General features: G+C 56.4%; 1 protein-coding gene across 1 annotated transcript in view; it reads left to right on the forward strand.

Annotated features, from left to right (window-relative positions):
* Positions 1-337: 337 nt before the first annotated feature.
* CHD5 (chromodomain helicase DNA binding protein 5) overlaps positions 338-16,373 on the forward strand; it is a gene marked incomplete at both ends in the record, with an annotated part of 16,425 nt that continues 389 nt past the window's right edge. Inside the window, 32 exon segments of the mRNA XM_009074101.1 lie at positions 338-514; positions 943-1,061; positions 1,581-1,804; positions 2,187-2,311; positions 3,313-3,436; positions 4,809-4,975; positions 5,055-5,273; positions 5,735-5,944; positions 6,026-6,237; positions 7,148-7,279; positions 7,782-7,890; positions 8,183-8,374; positions 8,460-8,660; positions 9,037-9,174; positions 9,351-9,472; positions 9,669-9,842; positions 10,209-10,350; positions 10,550-10,681; positions 11,070-11,187; positions 11,646-11,770; positions 12,130-12,361; positions 12,440-12,565; positions 12,698-12,870; positions 13,025-13,199; positions 13,604-13,681; positions 14,109-14,197; positions 14,332-14,465; positions 14,683-14,827; positions 15,015-15,174; positions 15,279-15,358; positions 15,471-15,600; positions 15,950-16,065. Of these exon segments, the coding sequence (XP_009072349.1) occupies positions 338-514; positions 943-1,061; positions 1,581-1,804; positions 2,187-2,311; positions 3,313-3,436; positions 4,809-4,975; positions 5,055-5,273; positions 5,735-5,944; positions 6,026-6,237; positions 7,148-7,279; positions 7,782-7,890; positions 8,183-8,374; positions 8,460-8,660; positions 9,037-9,174; positions 9,351-9,472; positions 9,669-9,842; positions 10,209-10,350; positions 10,550-10,681; positions 11,070-11,187; positions 11,646-11,770; positions 12,130-12,361; positions 12,440-12,565; positions 12,698-12,870; positions 13,025-13,199; positions 13,604-13,681; positions 14,109-14,197; positions 14,332-14,465; positions 14,683-14,827; positions 15,015-15,174; positions 15,279-15,358; positions 15,471-15,600; positions 15,950-16,065 (4,800 nt within the window).

Here is a 16,373-nt window from a genome sequence, read left to right on the forward strand (position 1 = left end):
AACCTGGACATGACCTGGCCACGTGCACTGGCAGCCCAGGAAGCCACCCGAGTGCTCGGCCCAGCAAGCACTGCTGTTCAGTGGGGCCATAATGCTGTCAGTGTTGTGCAGCAGGTCACGGGCTCTCCCAGAAAGAAAAGAAAGTCCCCCCTGAGCAATCTCTGCTCTGGCTCTCCTAGAATGGTGTAGCCATCACAGCCTACTCCCTCCTGACTGTGGGGAAGCAGAGTGCGTCGGTCCGTTGGAGATGGGTGGTTTGTGTGGCTGGGAGGGTTTGGGGGGGAGAGGGGAGTGGGGACAGTCCCTGCTCGTTCTCCACTGCCTCTTTCTGTTTTAGGGGAGCAATGATGAAATGTCAGACAACGAAGAGGAGATTGAGGAGAAATCTGAGAGTGAAGGGAGTGACTATTCCCCCAACAAAAAGAAGAAGAAAAAACTGAAGGACAAGAAGGATAAAAAGCCGAAATGGAAGAAGGACGAAGATGAGGATGACAACGAGGATGGAGGTCTAAAGGTACCAAAGACTCCTTTACCCTGAGCTGGTGCTAGAGCCTGAAGCCAGGCACAGAGAAGGGGACCTGGGGGTTTCATGAGAAGCTTGCAGGTGAATGACGGGGAGAGGAAAGGTTCTGTTTCCCTGTTGTTCATCTCATGTACTGGGAGAGGTTGAGTTCCTTGGAACAGTGAAACCTGCCAAGGCCTTGCGTTGTATTGTGTGGTGCTGGGAGCATTTTGATGGTGCCGTGTTAATTTGCTTCTTGGGACCATGTGCAGCATTAGTTTGTTAAGCTCTTGTGTGTGCTGTTTTGTAAATCCCAGAAACAAATCCCTGTGTGTCGCTGACTAAGGAGAGTGTTTGACACGAAGCACGACAGACCCAGCCTCGTGCTGCTCATCTGCAGAGCGGCTGTTTGCGCTAATGATGTCTCTCCAAATCTGCAGGAGCCCAAGAGCTCAGCACAGCTGATGGAGGAATGGGGCCTTGATGACGTAGATTACACTTTCTCAGAAGAGGATTATCACACCCTGACGAATTATAAGGCTTTCAGCCAGTTCCTCAGGTGAGGAGCCGTGGGCGTGGAAGGGGACTTGTGTGGTGGTGAGCCCTGGTGAGCATTGCTTTGTCAGTGAATGAAGTTGTGAAGTCAGTTCTTCATCACTAGCTCCTTGTTGCTTCTTCCGTCAGTCCTCAGGAGTCCATTTATTTGCAGGATTGAGTGGAAACAGCCAAAGTGTTTGTCTCTCCCTCTGTCTAAAGCTCCATGTTTTGCATGTGCTGTTTGGAAAGTTTTGTGAGAAAAATGGAGTAGCAATAATGAATTTCTGCTCATACCGTGAGCCTTTCAGAGCACAGCAGGTATTTCAGGGAAGGACAGTCTCTGAGGAGGTTTATGTGTGCCCCCTTATATATGTACCTGTTTAAGGAAGCTCTGGTTTCTGTTGCCTTTCCAATGGAGCTGCTCCTGGGTGGCACTGCTGGCACATTTCTTGAGCTGAATCCCCAGCACGTGCTGGGCGGGAGCAGATGCATGACACAGCGTTGCTGCTAATGTATGGTTCTCCCTCTCCCCTGCCCTCAGGCCTCTGATCGCCAAGAAGAACCCCAAGATCCCCATGTCCAAGATGATGACAGTGCTTGGTGCCAAGTGGCGAGAGTTCAGTGCCAACAACCCCTTCAAGGGCAGCTCGGCGGCGGCGGCGGCAGCAGCCAAGACTGTAACCGTCACCCCAGCGCTCGCTGCCAGCCCCCAGCACTCGGCCCTGCCCCCTGTCATCAGAAAGGCCAAGACCAAGGAGGGGAAGGGTGGGTGCCAGCTGCGGGGGCTACGCTGAGGGGCTGTGCGTGTGGCTGCTGCAGAGCTGGCACAAGGGAGGCAAAGCACAAGCTTCAGCAAGCTGGGGAGGCAAAGAGGGTGCCAGAGGGGTATCAGCAGCTCTTGCTGCCCTTGCAGAGGTCCTTGAGAGGCACATGGTTCTTGAACCACATCCGATCGCCCTGACAGCCTCCAGGCCTGCTCGGTGTTTGGCAGTTTGTGGCAATTAATTAAAACTGGGCAGTAGCGAGAAGGGGAGAGGTCTCCGTTTGCACTGTGTTCTGCCTAGGGGAGTTGCTGTTCCACTGTGGTGGGGGGTGATTTGGGGGATAGCTGTTCATATGGTACCAAACAAGTCTTCAACTTCTCCAGGTCCAGGTGTGCGGAAGAAAATCAAGGGCTCCAAAGATGGGAAGAAAAAGGGGAAGGGAAAAAAGATGGCAGGCTTGAAATTCCGGTTTGGAGGAATCCCCAGCAAAAGGAAAAAAGGCTCCTCTGTAAGTGCTCAGGGCTGTGGGTCCGTGGGGTGGCAGGGAAGTGCCAGGACAGACCCTCGTGGGGGTGTCACAGCCTCCCCCGTGCCAGGGGTGTCACAGGCCCCGATCAGCATGTTCTCTCCTGCTGTGTCCAGGCTCAGATTGGTGAGACTCATGTCTGGCCACAGTTTCTCTGCAATCACATAACCACCTTTACTTCCAGTAGTGTGGGTGGGAGCAGCATCACTTCGGATTTCATTTGCAGAGGAATTCTTCAGGGCTTGCACTGCAGCTGAGCCGCGTGTCACGGAGCACTCTGGGAAGCCTTAATTCCATTACGGGGCTGCCCGCGGCAGCTGGAGCCTGCGGCGCCGGGTGCTGGGCCCTTCCCAGCACACCATGTCAGAGTGCTTTAAGGAGCAGCAGCGTTTCGAAGAACAAATCCCTCAAATAACCAAGGGCTCGGGGCAGGGCTCTTGAGGTCTTGATAGCATTGAACCCTCTCACGCTTTCCAGCTCTCCTTCCCATAACACATCCTGTTTGCCAGCACCTCTGTGCGTTGGAGAGTGAAGTGCGGGTGCACGTGTTCAGTCCCACGTGAAAAATTCCTCCTGTCTCTGGGTGTATTCTAGATCCATGCATTTGCCTTTGGGGTAGTCGCAAAGGGCTTGGGCTGGCTCCTGCAGCTGGAGCCTGAGCACCGGATTAGGAGTGTGCAGGCTTGGGGATTTGCATGCCTGAGTCTCCAGGATAAGAATTCAGATGTCTTATCCATGGTATGCTGGGCCTGTTTAACTCCTTTCACATTATGGGGAGGCCAAGAGTGATTGTCTGTGTGTAGGCTGGCACAGCTGAAATGGGTGGTGGAGAGAGAGGGAGCAAAGTTCTGCCAAGTGGTGCAAAAATGGCCCCTGGATGCACAGGGATGGAATAGTCCCAACATGTCCCTGCCCAGTAGAACAGAGTCTCAGCAGTGGAATGAGTGCTGGGATGCCAATGCTTGGACTTTTTCCCTCTGCAGAGTGAAGAGGAGGAACGGGAAGAATCTGACTTCGACAGCACCAGCATCAACAGCTCCTCCGTACGCTCCGAGTGCTCAGCTGGCCTGGGGAAGAGAGGGAAGAAGAGGAAAAAGAAAAAAAGGAGTAGGCCATCCTTTGTACTCTGTCCCTGTTCTATTTGGATTTCCCTGTTCAGATTGTGCTTTCCTGGCCTGTGCAGCTCCAGGCTGTGTCTGGCACAGGCTCGGTGGGAGAGGATGTGTTTGTGCCTGTCTGTGCGTGGGGCACGAGGTGCTCTTGCAGTGTCCAGGCCATGCTGCTCATGGGCTTGTGCCTGCAAGAAAGTTCCAGAACCTGTGGGGTTTCCAGGGAAGTGTATTGCTGAGGAGCAGCCTCTGAAGAGCCATGGCTTGTGGTAACCTCCCAGCGGAGCAGGGCAGGCTGTGGGCGAGACCGCGTGGAGACGAGGGAGGTTTTGTGTGCAAGGTGTGCAGTCAGGCAGGGGCAGGCAGCAGAGCTGTGCTAGTGGTGCAGGGAGAGGGAGGCACGTGAGCCGCAGTGGAAAGGACTTGTCAGGATGTGCCAGCAGCTGTTTGGCCATGTTTGTGTGTGTTCCTTCATCCTGTCCTGGGTGGCTGCTGTGCCATGGCACCTCTGTCCCTGTGCTGTCCTGGAGAGCAGCCCCCTGTGCCTTTCTGTCTTGTGTCCTTGTTCGGGATGAGATGCTCTGGATCTAGGTGCATCCTGTGGCTTATTAGCTTTGCCCATGGATTTTTGCTTCCAGGAAATAGAAAGGCAGATTCTGGGCTGGGGGTCAGTTAGGGTGTGCCACTGGCCAGCCTCCCCTTCGGTCAGAGAGGCCAGGCTGGTCCCATGTCTTGCGTGTGAAGGGCATTGCTTCTGCCTTGGTGCCCTGTGAGTGCGCTTGTGCTGCAGGTAGGCAGCTCCTGCTGTGTGCTGGAGGAGTGGAAGGTTGGAGTTTTGCGCTGGGAGTTTTTGGCAGAGCTGGGAATTGGGATGGGCTGTTCCAGCACTTGCAAGGCCTTGTTCCTCTCTTCCTTTTCCCATCCCTGCCAAGCTGGGAGCGCTCCTGTCTCTGTGCCACTGAGCCCCCAGGAAGAGCAGAGTAGTTCCAGGAGAGGAGTCCTGTCCTTGGCCGTGTCACCCTTGCATGGTGCGTTTGCAGCTGGTGGTGCTGGTGCCTGGGGAGGTTTCTCTGACTGGCCTCCCTTGCAACCTCTCCAGGTTCTGGCATTCTCCATTGAGAGCCTGAAGGAACCAAAGGATGATACAGTGTGGAAAGAGAAAGAGAGACAGAGGTGAGATGATGCTGTGTGCAAAGGTGATCTGTGGTGCTGAGGGACAGAGAGGTAGGGGGACATAACAGGAGGGGTCCAAGGCAAAACACTGTCCTTTATTTCCTTAACTGTATGGTAGAGGAGCACGTGTCCCATTCCCTCCGGGAGAGCAGGCTGCTCTGCCGCCCTGCTGACCATCACCTGTCCCTTGCTTGCAGCGGAAGAAGGGGATGGGTACGAGACTGACCACCAGGACTACTGCGAGGTGTGCCAGCAGGGCGGGGAGATCATCCTGTGCGACACCTGCCCCCGCGCCTACCACCTGGTCTGCCTGGACCCCGAGCTGGAGAAGGCCCCCGAGGGCAAGTGGAGCTGCCCCCACTGTGTGAGTGGGGTCAGGGCCTGTGGGAGTGGGCGGGAGGCTCTTGGAAACCCTCGACGTTACACTGGCTGTGCTTCCCCAGGAGAAGGAGGGCATCCAGTGGGAGCCAAAGGAGGAGGATGATGAGGAAGAGGAAGGTGGCGAGGAGGAGGAGGATGACCACATGGAGTTCTGCCGGGTGTGTAAGGATGGAGGGGAGCTGCTGTGTTGTGACACCTGCCCGTCCTCCTACCACCTCCACTGCCTGAACCCGCCACTGCCCGAGATACCGAATGGTGAATGGCTCTGCCCGCGCTGTACAGTGAGTGTTACCAGCATTCCTGTTCCTTGCCCCTTCCCTGCCCCTGCACCCTGCCAACGGCTCTCCTGGCTGCTGCTGCCCCTCACAGCCCCTCCCTGTGCCACAGGGCCAGCATCCTGCCCTCTGCCCCAAACCCCTCCCTGCGGAGTGTCTCGCCCCGGGAGGCTCTGCACAGCTCTGCCACCCCTGCAGTCTCCCTGTGGGAATGGCTGGCTGGCAGCATCCTGGCCAGTTTTCTGATGGGATGTCAAGTCCTGTTTGATGTGTGACCTATGCAGAGGTGCCTTTTCTGCCTGGTGGCAAGATCTGTCCCTGTGGGGAGTGCAGCAGTGTCATGGACACTTCTTGGGCACCCTGTTCTCTCCGTTTCTCCCCCCAGGCCTCCCAGCTTGCTCCGTGCAGCCCCTGCAGGGTCTCACCTTAAACCTGGTGCTCTCACCCGTTTGCTTTTGTATCCCCAGTGCCCTCCCTTGAAGGGCAAAGTCCAACGCATCCTGCACTGGGCCTGGAAGGAGCCGCCGGCCGCACCGCTGCCGCCTGTGCTGCCCAGCCTGGACTCGGAGCTGGCTCTGCCCCCGCCCAAGGTGCTGGAGGGCATCCCGGAGCGCGAGTTCTTCGTCAAGTGGGCAGGCCTCTCCTACTGGCACTGCTCCTGGGTCAAGGAGCTGCAGGTGAGCCCCCGTGGCAGCATGGAGCCCCTGCCCAACCCGTGCCTGCCGCCCGCGGCTGAGTGCAGCTCCCTCCTGCCGCAGCTGGAGCTCTACCACACCGTGATGTACCGCAACTACCAACGGAAGAACGACATGGACGAGCCGCCGGCCTTCGACTACGGCTCCGGGGACGAGGACGGCCAGAGGGAGAAGCGCAAGAACAAGGATCCGCAGTACGCCAAGATGGAGGAGCGGTTCTACCGCTACGGCATCAAGCCTGAGTGGATGATGATCCACCGCATCCTGAACCACAGGTGAGGAAAGCCATGTCATCCTTTTGCAAGGCCAAAACCTCGGGCTGGTGGAATTTCAGCCGCTGGCTTGTCCTGAGGTCTCCATTTCCTGGGGTGAAGTCGAGGCTGGAAGGGGATCCATGGTGCCTTATTTTAATTTCTACTGCATTGTACATTAAAAATAGAGATAACCAGTTTTCCCAAAGATGGGTGCATGGCATTGTTCTGCTCTTCCCAGCCATACTGTTTGGGTTCCCGTTACAGCCTAATCGTTCCATAAATTCTGATGCTGGTGGGGACGGTGGCGAGGGGAGGAGTTGGAGCAGGTGGCCCACTCCCTCACAGAGCCTTGACACAGACAGTTCTTTCTGTGGAAGAAGGTCTCTGCGTATGATATGTGCTGTGCAGATTGGTTTCTGCATCAAGCAGCTGGAGACACCTTTCTGCTGAATTTCTATGTTTGAAGTGGCAGCTTGAAATCTCAAGCAGCAGCAGCAGCTCTGCTCGAAGGCTGTGTGGCAGGAAGGAGCTAGAGCTGCTCGGCTGATTTTTGTGTGAGCTTTGCCTTGTCCACTAACAAGGCAGGGGATTTCCCTGTAGGCACGTAGTCAGACTTGGGAGTGTGTTTATTCTGTTTTGAGTGCAAGCAGAACTTCCTAGAGCAGTGAATGCTGCAGGAGAGAGGGGAGCACTGGTGTCCATCCTGGCCTGGTGAAACAGGGAAATGAGGTTGTTCAGTGGAATGGAAAAGCAGCTTGTAAAGCTCAGTGGTTTCACACTCACAGATGAATAGGCATTTCTACTGCAAGTGTCGATACTTTGTGTTTTACTGTCCTGGGCTGTAGGTAACCGGAGAGAAAGCAGGTCATGAGGAGCTGCCCCTGGGGTCCAGTGGCATTCACTGATCAGCTTTCCATGCCCTGTGTAACAGCTTTGATAAAAAGGGAGACATCCACTACCTGATCAAGTGGAAGGACCTGCCGTATGACCAGTGCACCTGGGAGATCGACGACATAGACATCCCCTACTATGAGAACCTCAAACTCCTCTACTGGAACCACAGGTATGAACCCATGGGCAGCAGAGCCAGGAGAGTCTGGTGGTGTTTGGGACGAGGGGGACACGGAGGTGCCTCGCTTTGAGCTGGCACTGCTTGCAGGAACCTCTCTTCAGAGAGCAGTGGCCCAGCAGTGCCTAAGGCTGGCCCTCCTGGCCAGCCGTTTCAGAGCTGCTGGGCAATCCCACCTGCTGTTTTCTAGCCGGTGCTCCCCTCCCCTTGTGTCTGCTCTGCCTCACTGCCCTTCAGGATGGCTCCATGGTGCTGCTGCCTGTCTGTTTCGGGGGAAAAACTACAGCAATCTGAGTTCACTGTTCTTCATTCTGGAGACCGTGGCCTGGGCTCCTGGCATGGGAAGATCAGCACCCCATGAGTGCTGGTGCTAACTGGGCCAGAAGAGCTCCCGCAGGCCAGGGGCAGTGGAGTTTGGGAGGGGTTTGTTTCTCTTGGCTTGGGGCTGCGAGAGCAGAGCCTGCCTGCCCTCCCTGACGTGCGCTGGCTGTCGCAGGGAGCTGATGCTGGGGGAGGACACGCGCCCTCTGAAGAAACTGAACAAGAAAGGGAAAAAGCTGAAAGAGGATAAGCTGGAAAAGCCTCCAGAAACGCCTCTCGTGGATGTGAGTGAGAGTGGTGGGGAGAGTGCAGTGAACACAGAGGGAGGGTGGGCTCTCTGGGCCTCTGTCCTGGGACGTTTTCCTCCTCTGGCTCCTTCGGGACCCTGTTTGTTTTTGTTGAAAGTTCTGGAGCGGCTGAGCTGTGAGGAGCCTGGGGCTGGGCCGTGCCAGGGACTGTGTGTGTGTGTCTCCTTTGGAGCTGCTGGATGTCTAAAGGCTAAAGGGGGATGTGCTTGGCCGCAAGCAGAGGGGGAGTTGGTTCTCACTGCCCTGTGCTGTGGCCCTCTCTTTTCAGCCTACGGTGAAGTTTGACAAGCAGCCATGGTACATCGATGCCACGGGAGGCACACTGCACCCTTACCAGCTGGAAGGGCTAAACTGGTTGAGATTCTCCTGGGCCCAAGGGACGGATACAATCCTGGCTGATGAGATGGGGCTGGGAAAGACAGTGCAGACTATTGTGTTCTTGTATTCCCTGTACAAGGAGGTGAGTGGAGCACCCAGCAGGCCCCGAGGTGCCCAAGAGCTGCTCAGTACAGGGAGAACAGCCTGTGCTCCATCTCCCTGGGCAGGGGCACTCGAAAGGGCCCTACCTGGTCAGCGCCCCTCTCTCCACCATCATCAACTGGGAGCGCGAGTTTGAGATGTGGGCGCCCGACTTCTACGTGGTGACTTACACGGGGGACAAGGAGAGCCGGTCGGTCATCCGGGAGAACGAGTTTTCCTTTGAGGACAATGCCATCCGCAGCGGGAAGAAGGTCTTCCGGATGAAGGTGGGAGCTGAGTCTGTGCTGCCCCATCGCTTTACCTGTCAGTAAGAAGGGGAGAGAAGAATTTGACCCAGAGAGGGAGGCTGGTTAGGTCCTGATCAGCTGTGTCCCACAGAGGGAAAGTGGCAGTTTACAAATACAGGAGACTTGTGATGAGCTCTACAGATTTCTGCCAGAGCTTTTCTGTTTCTGTAGTCTCCTGCTTGGTTCTCATGTTCAGACAGGTTTAGGTGTTCTGCCAGCACGACCTGTGCCTTGGCCCTGCTGTGGGGTCTGTGCCAGGCAGTGCAGCCTCCCTCACGTGCAGCAGCAGCAAATGTGGAGGCTGTCCTGTTCCCTGCTCTCTTATCCTGGCTTTTCTCTCCCTCTGTTCCTCCAGAAGGAAGCCCAGATCAAGTTCCATGTCCTGCTCACCTCCTATGAGCTGATCACCATTGACCAGGCGGTGCTGGGCTCCATAGAGTGGGCCTGTCTGGTGGTGGATGAAGCACACAGGCTGAAGAACAACCAGTCCAAAGTAGGTGGCAGGGCTTTGTGAGTGTTTGTTTTGCTCTCTTTAACATCCCCTGGCATTAAAAGTCCTTCAGCCGTGGAAGAGGTGGCTGCCTGACTTCCTGACAGCCTGACAGTCCTTGGCTGGGCTCTTGTGGAAGGAAATGGTTCCTTTGTCACCTAACCTTGTTTCTTTTCCAGTTCTTTAGAGTATTGAACAGCTACAAAATCGATTACAAGCTGCTCCTCACTGGAACTCCACTCCAGAACAACTTGGAAGAGCTCTTCCACCTGCTCAATTTCCTGACTCCTGAGAGGTTTAAGTAAGTTGCACTTACCTGGGCTGTCAGAGCATCTCCTTACTCTGGCTGTGGCCACGCTGGGGTCCAGGCACACGAGCATTACCTCGTGGTGTACCTCAAGAGCTCTGCCCTGGTTTTTAAGTCACAAAGCAGCAGATCCCTTTGCTCTCGTGTGCCCCTGTGGCTCAGCACCGTGGGGGTCTGGCTGCTTCCACAGCAACCTGGAGGGGTTTCTGGAGGAGTTCGCAGACATCTCCAAGGAGGACCAGATCAAGAAGCTCCATGACCTGCTGGGTCCCCACATGCTGCGGCGGCTCAAGGCTGATGTCTTCAAGAACATGCCAGCCAAGACGGAGCTCATCGTGCGTGTGGAGCTGAGCCAGATGCAGAAGTGAGTGATTCTGGTGCGCTCCCCGGCACAGTGGGGTGTCAGTGGGGACTGGGGGGTCAGAGACACCCCACTGGCCTTGGGCCTGTTGCAGGAAGAGGGGGAGTGCTTTGTGTCTCACCAGGGAGTGTATTCCCTGTGGTTAAATGGAGCTCCTTGCAGCTGTGGGGGTTCATCAGGGAGTGTCTGATGCATGGCAGGCTGGCAGCGTGGCTCTGCCAGTCCTGGGGGCACAGAGGAAACACAGGCTGAGCCCCCTTCTCCTGCCCTGGGCACGGGGGCACAGCCCTTGCTGCCAGCTTGCCTGGGTCAGCCTGGAGCATCACTGCTGCCCAAACTAACAGTGTCTGTCCCATCCCCTTCCTGCAGGAAGTACTATAAATTCATCCTGACCAGGAACTTTGAAGCCCTGAATTCCAAAGGTGGTGGGAACCAGGTCTCACTGCTCAACATCATGATGGACCTGAAGAAGTGCTGCAATCACCCATACCTGTTTCCTGTGGCAGCAGTGGTACGTCCCCTGCCCTCCCCCCTGGGGACACGTCTCAGTGTTGGGCAGGGGCTGCTTCCATGATCCTGCTTGGGTTACATGCTGTGGGTTTCCATGCCAGTGGTTTCATACAAGGATTTTGTTCTGGAAGTGCAGGGGAGGTTCTCTGGGAGGTTAACACATGTTGTCCTCATGGGGGCTGACCAGGCTGCCTTCACAGGAGGCCCCAGTGCTGCCCAACGGATCCTATGATGGGAATTCTTTGGTCAAATCTTCTGGGAAACTGATGCTGCTCCAAAAGATGCTGAAGAAGTTACGGGATGGGGGTCACAGAGTTCTGATCTTCTCACAAGTGAGTACAGGGAGGCATTAATAACAGCTTCTCCCCCAGGCAGGTGTGGCAGTCATGATGGGAAGGGCTGTGTCCCAGCTCTCTCCTGAGGGAGCATCTGTCATGTTTAAGAGCTCTGTTAGCTGGGGATAGAGAGGACACAGCAGTCGTGGTGCTCCCGTTCAGGGAGGAACAGTCAGACACGATTCCCTCCTGCTGGCACAGCTGCCTGTGGAAGATGAGATGTGTGTCACTCCTCTGGCAGCAGCCTGCTGGCTGTGTTCTACCACCACCACCGTGGCCTCTGGGCTGTGGGCAGAGACCGTGCTGGGGCAGGGCAGGTCCCCAGGGGAGGCAGAGGGGTTTGGCTGTGCAGAGCTGCTCATGCCAGGGTCACCTTGTCCTGCAGATGACGAAGATGCTGGACTTGCTGGAGGATTTCCTGGAGTACGAAGGCTACAAGTACGAGCGGATCGACGGGGGCATCACTGGCGGCCTGCGCCAGGAGGCCATCGACAGGTTCAACGGTACTCACCCTCCTGCCTTGCTGAGGAGTGGGCATGGGGGGATGGCAGTGGGTGTGCTGCCCATGGCCAGAGCCCTGCGCCGTGGGATAGGCAGCCAGGGGACTGTGCCACACTCGGCAGGTCAGGCTTCCCAGGGCACAGTGGGGGCTGCTCGAACTGTGCCATTAAACCCTTGAGTTGTTCCCACAGCGAACCCTGAGTGTGCCAGTGGCTGCTCAGTTGGAAGGGCTCCTGCCTTGCTCTTCAGGGCCTGGCAGATGACAGAGCTTCCCCTTTGCTCTGGAGCTGTTTTCTCCAGTACCTGATTCCCGGAAGGGCTCTCTTTTCAGCCCCTGCCTCCCCTCCCTCTCGCTTGGCAGTTCCTGCTGTTCTGTCCCTCCAGTGCAGTGCTGCACCTCTCTGTGAGCTGTTCTCCTTTCTGTCTCACCTGTTCCCACCTTTGGGTTTGTCGTTCTCAGCTCCTGGGGCTCAGCAGTTCTGCTTTCTCCTCTCCACCCGAGCCGGTGGTCTGGGCATAAACCTTGCTACAGCTGACACTGTCATTATTTATGATTCTGACTGGAATCCCCACAATGACATCCAGGTTTCTGTCTTTCCCTTTTTCTTCCTGTGTAGTAAGTACCTCCCTGGCTCTGCCCTCTCTTTGCTCTCCCTCACTGGGAAATCAGCCTCTCAAGAGCTGCTGACACTTTCTGCTGTGTTTGTGGGGTGTGTTTCTGCTCAGCAGTCCCCTTCCTGCACCCTCTGGCCTCGTCCCAGCCTCTCTGCAGCCTGGGAGAGACCTGGCACATAAAACTGCCTCTCTCCCGTGGGATCTTACTTCCTACCCATGCTTATTTTCAACTGGGTGCCCCCTCCTCTTGTGCAGCCTGGAGGGGCAAGCAGCCTGGCCCTCTTGGCTGGCACAGTGCCGCCCTTGCCAGCTCCCTCCTCTGCCCACAGGCATTCAGCAGAGCTCACCGCATCGGGCAGAACAAGAAGGTGATGATCTACCGCTTTGTGACCAGAGCCTCCGTGGAGGAGCGCATCACCCAGGTGGCCAAGAGGAAGATGATGCTCACCCACCTGGTGGTCCGCCCAGGGCTCGGCTCCAAGTCGGGCTCCATGACCAAGCAAGAGCTGGATGACATCCTCAAGTTTGGGACTGAAGAGCTCTTCAAGGATGATGTGGAGGGTGAGGTGGGGATACCCTGTGTGAGACAGGGCCCTCTCTGAGCTGCTGGGGCTGACTGTGCTCTCCCTGTGCCCACAGGCATGGTGTCTCAGGGGCAGCGGATCACCATGCCAGATGCTGTCACCCCTTTCTCTGACTCACTGTCCACCAAGGGGGGTGCAGCCACTCCTGGCATGAAAAAAAAGCATGGTGGCACCCCACCAGGTGTGTAGCCCCCCTTGTTGGGGTGACCTGTCGCCCTACCTGGCCCAGTACCCGACCTGAGCTCACCTGGCTCAGGACCAGACTGTCCAGCACCCTGATCTGCACTGCCATTCTCCTCGCTTTGCTCTGCAGGTGACAATAAGGATGTGGATGACAGCAGTGTGATCCACTACGACGACGCTGCCATCTCTAAGCTTCTGGACCGAAACCAGGATGCGACTGATGACACAGAGCTGCAGAACATGAACGAGTATCTCAGCTCCTTTAAAGTGGCCCAGTATGTTGTGAGAGAAGAGGATGGTGTGGTAATGTGATCAGTATCATGTCTTACATTCACCCCTTTGTATGTCCCTCTGTGTTTCCTCCACTCCCTCTCCTGTCCCTGCGAGTGTTTGGCCAGGGCAGGACCCCTCCCTTCTCTCCTGTGTCTGCTTGAGCCCCTTGTCTCTGGCTCTGCAGGAGGAGGTGGAACGTGAGATCATCAAGCAAGAGGAGAACGTGGACCCTGACTACTGGGAGAAGCTGCTGCGGCACCACTATGAGCAGCAGCAGGAAGATCTGGCCAGGAACCTGGGGAAAGGGAAGAGAATCCGCAAGCAAGTCAACTACAATGACACCTCGCAGGAGGACCAAGGTACGGCCGGGCTGACCGGGCAGACAGACAGGCCAAGTCAGCACTTGGTGTTTCTTGCAGTTGATAGATGACGTGGCTCTGCCCTTCTCAGATTCCTAAACTTTCCAGGATAGAAATTCTTCCAGAACTTTTTTTTCCCCTTTTCTTTTTTCGGTCTGTAAACTGTTTTTTTCTGGGGGAATTTAGGAAAGACATGTCTGGGCAAAATATTTCCAGTTGGGTTTTTTCTGCATAGCAGAATGCAAATTTTGGAAAACCCTAGGATGTGATTTCCTGTGGCTGTGTTCCCTTCTCCCTGTGCCTGGCAGTGAGTGCCCATCACATCCATGGGCAGGCTCTGATCTGTCCAGTGTGTCCCTCCTGGGCAAGGTCTTCTAACAACTTGGCCTCCCTGTGGTCTGCAGAGTGGCAGGACGAGCTCTCTGACAACCAGTCGGAGTACAATGAGGATGAAGACTTTGAGGAGAGGCCGGAAGGTCAGAGTGAGTTGATGTGTTTCACGCTCCCTGGGACTTTGCTCTGCGGGAAGCCTCTGGCACTTGGGAGCATCAGGAACGTCTGGGTTGGAGGGACTGGTGTGCCCAGAGCCTCTGTTCAGGGGGATGTGTCCCCTCTTGCTGCCAGGTGAGGAGCTTCCCAGGGCAGGGAAGGCAGCCAGCTGTTTCCTTCCCTGGCCTCTGCAGGACCATAGTCTGGTCCACCATGAGGACCTGGCAGGGTCCTCTCTTGCTGGGAAGGGCAGAGGAGTGCCTGGCCCAGGGGTGCCAGCAGGACGATGGCTGGAAGGGACCCCACAGTCTGCTCTGGCGGGTTCTGCTCCCATCAGGAGGGAGTGCAGGAAGCCTGGGACACATGAGGTGTCCTTCCTTGCTGCCTGGCCCATCCATCACTGAGGCTGCTTGGCTCTAGGTGGCAGAAGACAATCCAGGAGACAGCTGAAGAGTGACCGAGACAAACCTCTCCCTCCTTTGCTGGCGAGAGTTGGGGGGAACATTGAGGTGAGCCTCAAGCAGAGTGTGGCTGAAGCCATGGTGCACAGGCTGCCTCGGGCTGGGGGCTGGGCCCCTCTGTGCTGAACCCCTGGGGTTCAGCCCTGGTCCTGTGATCCCAGCGATGCCTTTGCTTCCTGCAGGTTCTGGGCTTCAATGCCCGCCAGCGCAAGGCGTTCCTGAACGCCATCATGCGCTGGGGCATGCCCCCCCAGGACGCCTTCAACTCCCACTGGCTGGTCCGGGATCTGCGCGGGAAGAGCGAGAAGGAGTTCAGGTATGGGGGGCCTGGTGGGCAAGTGGTGGTTGGGAACCTGCACCCACTCACTGTGGACCCTTTTTGGGGAGGCAGCGTCTGTCTTACGGAGAGGGAAGCTCTTGTTCCCTTCCTGGGTGTGAGGCTTCCTTTACCCCCGGGTGACAGGGGACCCACATGAGTGCTGGGCTGAGCAGGGAGGCCATGGGCCGGGACTGAGGTCTGGCTTTCCTTGCAGGGCCTATGTCTCTCTCTTCATGAGACACTTGTGTGAACCCGGGGCAGACGGTGCCGAGACCTTTGCAGATGGCGTTCCCCGGGAAGGGCTGTCGCGCCAGCACGTACTGACCCGCATTGGGGTCATGTCACTAGTAAGGAAAAAGGTGGGTGAGTAAAGTTGTAAATGAGCCATTTCAGGAATGTTCTGGAGACTCATCCTGGTGGAGGAGTGGGTGCAGCAGTCCTGCCGCTCCGTCACGCTGTGGCTGAGCAGCCTGAACATGCCGGCACTGCGGCACAGGCTGGGAATGTCCCTGCTCTGTTTGTCCTGATGGTCTGTGTCCTCCCCAGGTCCAGGAGTTCGAGCATGTCAATGGGAAGTACAGCACCCCAGATCTGGTTCTTGAGGGCCCAGAGAGCAAGAGATGCAGTGAGGTTGTGTCTTCAGATCCCAACACACCCGTCCCGGCCAGCCCGGCACACGTGCACACAGGACCAGGGGCCCTTGCAGGTAGCCAAGAGCTTGTGGCTGTGGGACAAGACAGCAGGAGGTATTGCAGGTGCTCGGTCCATGGGGCCCTGTTCAACAGCTTCCTGGCATTGTTCTTCCTGCAGACAAAATAGAAGCACAACTGGGGTTCCCTGAGGAAAAGGACCCAGTGGAGCAGAAGCCCAGGAAGGTGGCTGACAGCCAGGTGAGGTGACTTTTTCAGCACCTCTGGGAAGCCTCCACAGGTGTTGGGAGCTCAGGGCACTCCCTGGGGAAGGGAGGGCTGGGCTGATCTGCGCTGGGTACTTGGTGTTAAGGTGCCTGCGAGTGCTGAGACGGTGGAGAGTGAAGAGCACCCAGAAAGCTGTGACAGCAAGGAGAGGCCGAGGGAAGAGAAGCAAGAGGAGAGTGAAAAGGCTGAACCTTCCCCTGAGCTCCCAGTGAAAGGTGAGGCTGTGGCTCTTCTACATGTCACTGTGGGAAACCTGAATGTCACAAGGTCCTGCAGAAATTCCCGAAAAAGCAGGTTGTAAATTGTGAGCAATGCTTGTTCTGGGGGGCAGCTTCTGTTCCTAGCAGTACGTTCCTCCTCATGCCTCAAGGAAGAGGGAAAACTAAATACGTTTTCTTGATAAATTGCAGAAGAATGTTCTGTTTGAAGTTTTTTGAGTACCTTGAATGTGCAAACAGCATAGTTACTTTACCCTAAAAGGGAAAATCTGTCTGGACAAGTAGGTTGTTCCTGCAGAATGTTTTCCACGTCAAGTGTTTCTCTTAGGCCTGTTCCCTCCTGCAGATGAGGGGATTCAAGAGCAAGAGAAGCCCTTGGAGAAGCCAGAGTTGAGCAGCAGCCCAGGGAAGGGGGAGGAAGTCAAACCAGGTGAGCTGTGAGGAGGCTCTGAAGCGAGAAGAGTGGGAAGGGTCCCCGGAGGGAGGCTGGTGCCTGGCGCAGTGACGGTGCCTGCGGGTGGTGGTGAGGACATGCAGCTGATGTTTGGGAGCCAGAGTGGGAATGAGACCCTGCTGGCGTAGCCTGTGCTAACGGTGGGACCTGCTAGGAGGAACAGGGTCAGCTGCTGCCTGGGGGCAAAGAGGGTTTGGTGGCTTTCCCAGCAGTGACTCTGGCAGCTGATGGGGCAGAGGTGGCACCAGGGAATCTGGTGGTGGAGCAGAATTAGGCCAAATCCTTGTGTTTGCCAAGCAGAGGACAGCAAGGACGA

The sequence above is a fragment of the Acanthisitta chloris genome, unplaced genomic scaffold (assembly GCF_000695815.1).
Source record: "Acanthisitta chloris isolate BGI_N310 unplaced genomic scaffold, ASM69581v1 scaffold29194, whole genome shotgun sequence".
In the NCBI taxonomy this organism is placed as follows: domain Eukaryota; kingdom Metazoa; phylum Chordata; class Aves; order Passeriformes; family Acanthisittidae; genus Acanthisitta; species Acanthisitta chloris.